Source organism: Helianthus annuus, chromosome 9 (assembly GCF_002127325.2).
Source record: "Helianthus annuus cultivar XRQ/B chromosome 9, HanXRQr2.0-SUNRISE, whole genome shotgun sequence".
Lineage (NCBI taxonomy): Eukaryota > Viridiplantae > Streptophyta > Magnoliopsida > Asterales > Asteraceae > Helianthus > Helianthus annuus.
The window spans coordinates 131,025,099-131,036,335 of record NC_035441.2 but is presented as its reverse complement, the minus strand read 5'-3'; the positions used below and the strand labels follow the sequence as shown (position 1 = coordinate 131,036,335).

The 11,237-nt window shown below is 31.9% G+C and overlaps 1 protein-coding gene across 1 annotated transcript; it reads right to left on the bottom strand.

Moving 5' to 3' along the window:
• Positions 1-419: 419 nt before the first annotated feature.
• On the bottom strand, positions 420-1,022 carry LOC110876368. The gene has a single exon (XM_022124541.1). It carries the CDS (start codon positions 1,020-1,022, stop codon positions 420-422), a length of 603 nt encoding a protein of 200 aa, XP_021980233.1.
• Between the last annotated feature and the right edge of the window lie 10,215 nt (positions 1,023-11,237).

The window sequence follows — 11,237 nt, the reverse complement described above, 5'->3', positions numbered from 1 at the left end:
GAAAGAGAATCACAAATAATGAGTGATAGAAAATTCTTTGGAATTTTATCCTTGTTATTTATTCGTTGTATAAGTTGCAACTAATTTTTTTTAACGGTCGACAGAAGATATTTTATTTATTGTAGTAAGATGCTACCCGCCAAACTTACAATCGTACATCACCAAGCCATATAAAGATTACATATGTTAACCAATTACATTAAAACGATACCAATCTTCCCATGTTAGTGACTCTACATTTGACCGATTCTTCACCCACAAATACGCCATTGATTTAATCTCGTCTAGTGTCTTCGTTGCACTCGGGACCGCTTGTTTGAAAACGACATCGTTTCTTGCCGTCCAAATACCAACATATAATATATTTTGTTAGAATTTGAGGCCCTAGGAAAATGGAGGCCTAAAGCTCTTGCTTTATTTCACTCCCCCTTGAGCCGGCTCTGACTCCAGAAAGACACCAAAACAATGGCATAGAATGCTTTCCTCTTCTTTCCGGAACCCGGACTAAAACCATGCAGCATTAGTAGATCCTTGACATCAAATGCTATGATCGGAGGTACCGTACACCAACCCACAATGTTCTGCCAAATAATTTGTGCAAAATGACATGACACAAAGAGATGTTCACTAGACTCCTCATACTCGCCGCACATCGCACATAATTGATTTTGAACCGGTATGTTTCGAGCCGATAGCGCAAGCTTGGCTGGTAGACGTTCCATTTCAGCTCTCCACGCCACTAAAGCTACCTTCTTCGGGACCCAATTGTTCCACTCGAACACTTTGGAAGGTCTGACCCGAGCGACTGAGTTAAGAACTTTTTTAACATTTGCAACACTAAACTCACCTGATGCCTCATACTTCCATTTCCAACTATCGTTCCCAGACCCTATGTTAGACCCTCCAATCATTCCAATCAGTTGTTGAAGCTGCCCATTTTCCACGTAATTTAGCATTGACCGGACCCAGGACCATTTGAACTCCACAGCATTGTTACACAATTCCATACGGTCGGCCACCATACAGTCTTTCTCCTTCTCGGCTTTGAATAAATCCGGAAAAATCACATACAATGGTTCCGATTCAACCCAGGCATCTAACCAAAATAAGTTACAACTAATCCTTATCAACTTGACAACATCTGTATGTAAATATTACACAGTGGTTTTTTTTTCCTGTACAACCACAAATTTTACGAGAACTCGTAATAAACATTTTTTATCATAAAAATTAAGTAAAAAGTGCATAATGGTAAAAAAAATTAATTATCAATTATTTTAATTATCATAAAACTAAGTAAAAAGTGAGGAAAAATTAAATATATTTTTAATTATCAACCATTTACTCAATATGCCGTCTCCCCCATCTTTCCTTCTCGTAACAAGTGGCGACATGTAGATTAAATAAATAGAGAAGAGTTGTTGTATACGAGAGCTACTTTATATGAAGTCTATGAGACATTCCACCAAATAATTGTTGACTCATGAACTTATTTTCCTTATAATTTTCTAACAACTATAACTTTTTCAATAATATTTTTTTAAATACTCCGTATTAGCGAACATTTCATTCTCTTTAATATGAGTAGGCTACTGCTATATTTTCTTAATTTTTTTTAAGGACACGTGATTACACGTTAAATATGATTTGTTATAACTGATGTTATTACACTTATGCTTATTATGTGACTACACATTCAATAATGAGAACTTAATGGCTTTTGTTTTATTACGTGACTAAATCTATATTATATGACATTACATGGTTATTATAGGTTGATTGGTTAATGTTTTGTATTACATTTATACTTTATATGTGATTAGACCTGAGATATTAGGAATTCCGTAAAATATTTTGTATTATATGTTTTGTTTTTTTATAACAGTTATGGTTAGTACGTAATTACATATTCACTTAGTGATTTTTCACATTATACTATTATGAAATCACATAATCATGTAATGGGTATTCAAAATCACGTAATGACGTAATAATACATAGTCAACTATTGTTACATAATTACGTAGTGATACATAATCACGTACGTTACACTTGTTTCAAGAATAAAATGCATATTACGTAATTACGTACTGAAACACAATCACGTAACATTACAAAATCACGTAACATTAGAGCTTGTAAAATAAAAAAATTAAAATTAAGAAAACTATAGCAACAACCTACTCAAATTAAAGAGAATGAAATGCTCGTTAATATGATGTATTTTTTTTTTTTACTATTATCGTATGAAAAAGTTATAGACGTTTGAAAATCGGGAGAAGTGGGTTTATGAGTCACCAATATTGGATCTTCCTATTTTTTATCTTTTCCTCACTTGTTTCCCTTGTTTTGTGTCACGTGAATTCTATATTTGGAGACCACTTAATCTCAACCATTGAATTGTTTGATCAAATTCCAAAACATTCTCCTACACTTCGTATGAATGAGCTCTTGATCCTTTGCCTAAATAAATTACTAAATTAAACCTGGATGTATGTTATTCTGTACTATAACATTTACAATTACCTATATAGACACTCTCCAGGAGGGGGAATAGTGCTCATGTAACATTTACAATTACCTATTTAGACATTCTCCGGGAGGGGGAATATTGCTCCTTCACCAAGGTTAGAGAACTCGCTAGTCGCTAGTCGGCCGGTGAGGTGGGGACTAGCGACTACTTGGGATTACTCGGGATGAATCGGATCGGAACTTTATATGTAAATTTTATTATTTTTATAAATGTGTATATATATATACTCACACATCCATATCAATATAATATTTAAAAAAGTAAAAGTAGTTCAAAATACAAACTAAACTTACATATAAATCATAATATAACAAGTCTCAGTACTTAAAATTCAAACATTAACAAATAGCTCAAATGTAATCGTCATCCCCGTAGTGTTCAATGATTTCGACACTATCCGACTCGTATTCAATCTCCTCGTCTACTTCATCCTCTTTCTCTGACTCAAATTCTTCGTCATATTAGGGTAAGGGATAAGGAAAATGGGCTAAAGTTGTAATCTTGGGCCTGTTTTGTAAGGATTTCAAATGGGCCGACTAGGGCGACTTGGGCCGACTAGGGCGGCTTGGACCGGCTTTGACCGACTAGCGATTTTTTGACTGATTAGTTAAAAATTACTCAGTAGGAGGCCGACTAGCGACTAGTCGGCGATTAATCGCTGAGTAATCGTGATTTTTGCGACACTGTCCTTCACCATTGGTGACGATGAAGAGGGGCAGTCATCTTTTCTATTTTTTATTATTATTTTGGTTTGCAATTTAATACATATACAATTGAAAGCACATTCCAGCAGTAAAATGGCATCTGGTGGAGTGGTTGGTTGGTGCATTATCCAGCGAAATTAAAAGGTGTGAGTTTGAAACTAAGCCAGTGCAAGGTTTTTTTCTTTCTTTCTTTTTTTTTTTTAAAGACATTACAATCTTGGGAGGTTTAAAAATCATCTCTGCTCCTTTTCCTTATCATCAGGAATTTAAACAAGATTCAGTAGGTTTGTTGACTCATGTGGTCGGAGGTTGAGTCTTCTGGTCAATTTTTGGTTGTTGAGATTGAAAGAGATATTAGAGGTACATATGGTAATAAAAAAAAGTTCAAAAGGTGGATTATTTCTGCTTTTTAATGGGCTTATGGACAAAAGACATGAAAATTTCCAATATATCTTTTGATTCAAAACCGCTTCTGATTTGTTATACGCATGGTTGCAAAAGTCGCTCGGCGCTCCCTAGTCGGTCGACCGGGGAGTTGAGAGTACTCGGCCTAGGCGGAGAGTACTCGGGGAGTACTCGGACATGTAAAATTATAAAGAATTTAGTTTTTAGAAATTAAATATATGTCAAATATCATAAATTTACTAATATCTATAACAAAACATGTGAAAATGATATTCATTCTTTAATATGATAGACATAGAAATTATGTTCTATTATTTTCTAAGTCAAAGTCGGCCTGAGTTGACCTACTAGATACGATTTTGGCCGAGGTTGACCGCGTTTGACCGATTCCGAGTAATTAGGCGGAGTCAAAGAAAGTCGCCTCGGCAGCCTACCTTGTAGCGACTACTCGGGGAGTACTCGGCCTTGGAAACCTTGTTTTACAACCATGGTTATACGAAAGATTATCTTGATTGTTTCTGGACAATATGTTGATTGTTGAACAACAAATTCATAAACAAATATCCACGCCAAAACAAACTTTTACCTTCAAACCTGTTAGACCTTTGTAATCTGTATATATTCTAAAGTTTAGTTATATGTTCTATTTTAAAACCAAAATTTATGATTGTTTTAAATGAGGTCATTTACATATATCCCCCTCCTAAGATCATTTATTACATATATACCCAAACCATAAAATCAATTACATATTTCCCCCTTTTAAACCATACATATTACATATTTACCCATTTTATTAAAATCACTCCTATTGAATTACTATTTTACCCTTAATGAACTTATTAAATGATTATTACATTTTTTTCCCTTTCTAATACCATTACTTACATATTTTATGATTTAATGTGTAATATAATTGTTTACAAATAAGATATTAACCTAATGATATGAATTCATTTTTTATAAGCCCTGCCTATTTTTTTATAAGCTTCTGCCTCTGTTATGTGAAAATTGAAAGTTTTGCTTATATATAATACGTCATAGCTCTTAAGCATTATTTTTTTTAAAGAAAACAGTCATGCGACCATGGTTTAAAAATTTACTTTTGCTGTAAAACAGTTTTTTCAATATTATTTTGAATGTTTAAAACATGACAATTAGATTTCTGAAATAGCATTACACAAAAAATGGAAAGTTAGCTCATGCTTCAAAATAATTAAAATGTTGATGATCGAACTAAGATTTAGGCTAAAGAAAAATTGATTACGACTTGAAAAAAACAAACCTATATTGTATAACAATATGTTTTTTTATATAAGATATTTTAGATAATCAATATTTAACGTAAATTGTTAGTGTAGTTAACTAAAATTTAAATGTATAATGGGTCGGTTGTAAAATTAACACAGTTTTACAACCCACCAACCCGATTACTACTCGCTTGCCTATTTAAATAAATGGGTTAAATAAGTAATGAACCACATTCAGGTTACATGAATTTAAGCATGACGGAGTTAGACTTCCATGGAGTTTTCCTACATATTTTTATAGGTCTGTTTGAATTTGCATATAAAAAATAATTATCTGAATATGATTTATTTCAACTTCAACTTTCAGTAAACAATTTCTAAGTTTAGCTATATCTTATATTTAAAATCAAAATTTATGGTTGCTTTAAATGCATTACAATTAACTTTAATGAAATAGTACCAGCCTTTATGACCATGTTTAATCAATGAGCCTCTTCCTTTTCTCCATATATTAATGTTTAAGTTAGGGTTTATAGACTTTTCATAACAATTCACCTTAAAGGATTGATTGGTTATTAGATAACTAATACTTAATATTACAATTAACTTTAATGAAATAGTACGAGCCTTTATGACCATGTTTAATCAATGCGGCTCTTCCTTTTCTCCATATATTAATTGAAATAGCTCTAGCACGGGATTTCTGGACTCTGAGATACACTACCAGTTTAGCAAATGGTAGTCTTGAGGTAAGTTTATTGTACCATTGACGGTTCACCATTATCTTTAGAAATTTACTTCTGATGTATATGTTGCTTCTTTAAATAACTGAGAAATAGAGGCGAAACGAGTTGGTTAACGGGTATTAAAACAACATCACATGACTATAAGCACAATGACAATTGTCACAAATAGAGGACTACATTGTACCTATGCGTCAACTAAAAATAAAATTTAATTAAATGGACTAAACAACTACATTAAGTTTGAGACCAGGGTAAAAATCTAAAACATCATTTTTGTTTATTTTTTACTTTTATAACCAGATGTGTTGCAGGCATCTGAAAATGTTACCCTGGAGTCGGTACACAAGATTGGCAAGCTGGAGTGACATACGTGTCCAGATAACACTTTTTAAGTCCTGCATACCCTATTTATTAAGTATTGGGTTAATTGTAATAAATTTTAATAAATAAATATATAGATTATATAATTAAACACTTGAAGAACTATTAGGATTTGTTAATTTTGTTGGTTTATAAACTGCTTTCTGATATATAAAAGGGAACAAAACCTGCAATTTGACTTTTAGATGTTATAACTAAATTTATATGTGTATGTGTATGTAGTATAATATGTATATATATATAACATCTATTTTACACCATTTAAAACACAATGAAAAAAAAAATAAAAAAAAATTGAAAACTGTGACGTCTTTTGAAGAGGATTGAGAAACCACACGTCCATAGATTTGAAGTTTTGTGAGACCACATGTGGTGGGGCGCAAACCTCTCTCAAAGCGTCTTAAAAACGTGGGGGAACACTGTACCCTCGGGTGTTTTGGGCCTTTTTTGACTGGTGGTGCTACCACAAAGCGCCGAATGAGGAGTGGACTTTGGTCAAAATAACCATGGTCAAACGGCTAACTTTAAAAAAACCGGTTTTTGTTTTAAAAATCTATACTATATTCGCACTTTCGTACCGTGTCACGCACTATCTATATCAGTCGTCGTTCCAGGAAAAAACAATAACTATTATGCATGTCGTGCATCGCACGGGTATTCCCACTAGTATAAATAATAATAAACAAGTGCTTTCTACATGGTTCTTAAACATTCACTAATTAAATGAAGAGTTAACTGTCATTTTAGTCCTTGTGGTTTGAGTCATTTTGTTAGTTTAGTCCAAAGGTTTGAAACATTGTAATTTTAGTCCAAACAGTTTCAAATGTTGTCATTTTAGTCCACTGTGTTAACTCCATCCATTGTTTCTGTTAACTAGAAGGACAATTCAGTCATTTTTTATGTATTTATGTTAACTAGAAGGGCAATTCGGCTATATAAAATGATTGAATTGCCATTCTCGTTAACAGAAAAAATGGATGAAGTTAACCTAGTGGACTAAAATGGCAACATTTGAAACTATTTGGACTAAAATTGCAACGTTTCAAACCTTTGGACTAAACTGACAAAATGACCCAAACCACAAGAACTAAAATGAAATTTAACTCTTAAATGAAAAATAATAATCAGTTGTAAAATTAGGTATTCAATATTTAAATAGCTATATATATACACTAGGTTTTTACCCGGGATTGTTTCCCGGGCTCGGGAAAGTTATTTAGATTAATTAATTACTATTTGTTTGTAATACGACCACATTACATCAACCATCTCATTCGATTCAACATCAATGTCTTCAAATCACCGGATTAGATTATGAACTCATATTAGAGCACAAACAAAAGCACAACAGGACCATATGAATAATATCATTTCCACTTTTACATCAATGCACTTACATGATAGGGTGATTTGGAATTTTGAAAAAATCTTTGTTTTTGTACCTCTTTTACAAAATAAGGTGTTGACCAAATTTGAAACAGATGTTAACCAAAAGTCAATAAGATATTGACAAATAGTTAAACAGATGTGGAGCTTAAACAGATGTTTGGTTTAAGGCCAAACATCTGTTTATGGCCAAACATCTGTTTAAGGTCAAACATCTGTTTAAGTCCAAATATCTGATATAGAAGAAGAACATCTGTTTAAGGCAAAACATTTGTTTAAGGTCAAACATGTGTTTAAGGTCAAACAACTGTTTAAGTCCAAACATCTGATATAGAAGGCCAAACATTTGTTAAATGCCAAATATCTGTTTAAGCCTTAACAGATCTTTAACTTCTTAAGATCTACTGTCTTCTAACACAGTTTTCCTCTTCAAAACACTGTTGAACCTAACATGGGTTTCCATTAACTATTGACCAAAAGGAAAACAGATGTTGAAACCACTATTTGTTATTGAAGTTCTTTAAAAAGTTAGATAGGATTCAAGAAAATGGAACAATGACTTAAAGGACTACAATTTAACACATAATCTAATTGGCCAAATTTAAAACACAGTGCTAATAACAGTGTTTTATCATCTTAGCTATACATAGCAACAAATTATCAAGTTAATAATTTAAGAAAAAAACCTACAACATCACCATCAAAAAGTTCATAATTAGTATCTGATAACAGAACAGGCTTAAAATGTGTTTGTTAAACTGATGTAACTTGATTTAATACTATCTTCTGTTGCGAAGACACGTATGTGAAATGCAACATATCACCAAACCTCAAGTTATTGTCAGTCATAAACTTTCGCCAACCGTCCAACGCATAACGTGGCTTCAATTCATTTAACTCCAACTTAACATCATAAACCTCCACAACTCCAACCATGTTTTGAACTTTCAAAGGATGAAGATCAAGAGAAAGACCTGCTCGTCTCGCAACTTCAGCAGGAAGACGCTACATGTATTGTGTGGACAAAAATAATAGTCAGACAAATAAACGTAAATCATTAGTTTATTATAAAAAATGGTATACCAGCCTATAGTCTCCTTTGCGATCAAAATGAAAGAACTCAGGGTCAAGAGGATGTCCAGAATGTTTTTTTTGCAGTCTTTGCCATCTTATTTCTACGGTTAAGCTTTTTCTGAACGTTGGCAGCTCTCTTCCCCTTGATGAAAAAGTAAACATATACATGTGAATTAAATGAATGATAAATATATGCACAAAAAAAAAGTTTATATAACATATACTAATTAACTGGCAAGTATATACCTTAACTTTATGAACAGACGAAGAACATCCAGTATGATCACTTGTGTCGACAGGTAAGGCAGCATTTCCCTTAGTCCTATTCTTGACGACCTCCTTTCTCTCAGAAGTAACTTTACCTTTCTTCTTAACCTGTTGTCATAGAGTAACTTTAATAACAATAGTAATATAACAATCTTTAAGATGGTAAACTTACATCTTGGGTTTTCTTCAATCGTGAAGACATGCGTCTCTTGGACGTGCATTCAGCATTGGTTGGTAAGTTCTTGTAAATAATACATTATTGAATAAATATAACATCAGTAAACAACATTACTAATAGTTGTAAAAACATTAAATTCTTATATGTGTTAAATTAAAAATAAATAATTTTAATAATTTAGCAAGTACCTGAGTAACGGTTGTACCTTCACCTACAGAAACAACTTCTTCATCCTCATAGATGTCCTGGTCAACATTAATGAAATAATTAATATAATGCTAAAAAATTAAAACTTTTCTTGCTAATGCTAAATACTTATGTACCTTGAATGCATTATCAACATAATCAACCTTCGATATCTCAACTACACTATCATCATCAGATTCAGGTTTCTGTAAAAAGCAAATCTCAATCTCATCTCTATAAACTACTACTTCAAAAACAAAATCATCAATCCTGCTAAACACAAGCAAATCATCCTCAAGTATCCCAACATCATTGAACATTTCCGGCCATCCTCTAAAAAATACAAAGTGCGTATCAACTTTAAACACCTCAACATTCCAGTAGGAACCCTTATAACAGATTTGAAATTTCCCACTTGGTGGGCTGTTTACGTAAAATTGTTCAATGAAGCAGTCTTTAATTACCTGCATAAAATTAAAAATAATGAATACTAAACGTGAAGTATGTATCTTATGAGAATAAGTGTTAACATGTTAAAGATGCAAAAGAATTGAAGTTAAGATCAATACTCATACTGTAAAACCAAATCTTGCATAACGATTAAAGGTGAAATAAGATTCCCCACACATGCCATTAACATAACATGAAAGTTCAAGTCCAAAATCACCTAATGGTTTGAAAACCAACAAAGTATCCCTCGGCAAATTGAGATCTTTAACAACAATATCCCAACCGTCAGTTATTATCGGCGTTGAATTTTCTGTTCTGACCCTAACAACCCATTTTTTACCAGACTCATGAAATATTTGCAACCTACTTTTTTGCCAACAATCTCCCCAATTTTGATTAGCAAAGAATATAGGTACATCATGTATATAATTTTAAATAGTGTAAGAAAATATAAACCATAAGAACTGTTAAATAAATATCTCAATAAAAATAAATTATGTATGTAAAAACATGTCATACCAGTTTCAAAGATTCTGGGTTATGAAGAAACTTAACAAATGTAGTATACATCATAAAACCTGAATCAGTAAAGATGTTAAAAGACTGTAATTAAAAAGCTGGCTTCGAAAATGAACATTAACTTTTTTGTATTAACAAAGTATATAGTGAAATTAATCATAGAAACAGAGTATGAGTTAAAACTATTCTGAAAATAAGAATTATTTTAACATGTTCTCAACAAATAATTCAAACATATAAGTAAACCCTTCTTGAATGTATAGCAATAAACATTTAAAATCGTATTAGTAGCAAGATAGGATTTAAATTAAGATAAATTAAACAATATAAAGTTCATTACAATAGGAATGTACATACCAGTTGCTGAAGAAGAAATAATAAAACCTCAGGTGATTGAAGTGTAGAAGACGGAGGAAAACAAAATTAAAACCCTAGAAAATGACTGGGGAGAAGAGATTTTTGAAAGAAGAGATGATAGATGTTTGATGTGTAATGATGATGAAGAAATAGTGACGGTTGTGTTTTTCTCTTCCCATATTTTCAACTGATGAAAAATATTTACACATACACCCCTCATTGAATTTGTTATTTACATTTACATTGAGATACAAAAGTAAAGTACATGATTAGTTGAATTAATTTGGTATTCAAATTAACAAAGAAAAATAATTTTTCGTATAGCAAAACCATTAACATAACATATAATTTGAATGCTTTGAATCATGTATTAATAATAATTAGGTTTTAACATAAGTAAGTTTCATGACCTCAAGAAGCAATGCCGAGGGAAAATCTAGTTTTATCTATTATATGTACCTTTTAACATAAGTAGTTTGACTTTGGTCAAACAGGCTTTGGTCAAACAGGCTTTGGTTAAACAGTGTTTTATCAAGTAGCTTTTAACAAAAGTAGTTTGACTTTGGTCAAATAGACTTTGCTCAAACAACGTTTTAACATTGGTCAAACAGTGTTTTATCTATTATAATTAGCTTTTAACATAAGTAGTTTGACTTTGATCAAACAGCGTTTTAACATTCCTCAAAATGATTACAAGCTAGTAAAAACTTCTTTGTAAACAACATTAGAAGTCTTATTTGTTGGTTTTCCATCAGCGTCGAATATTAGTATTTTAACGCCTTCTCTGGTCTTGACCCTTAA

Bases quoted from the DNA above. Each gene is read 5' to 3' on its own strand.
- LOC110876368 (XM_022124541.1), bottom strand. From the start codon at position 1,022: ATGGTGGCCGACCGTATGGAATTGTGTAACAATGCTGTGGAGTTCAAA.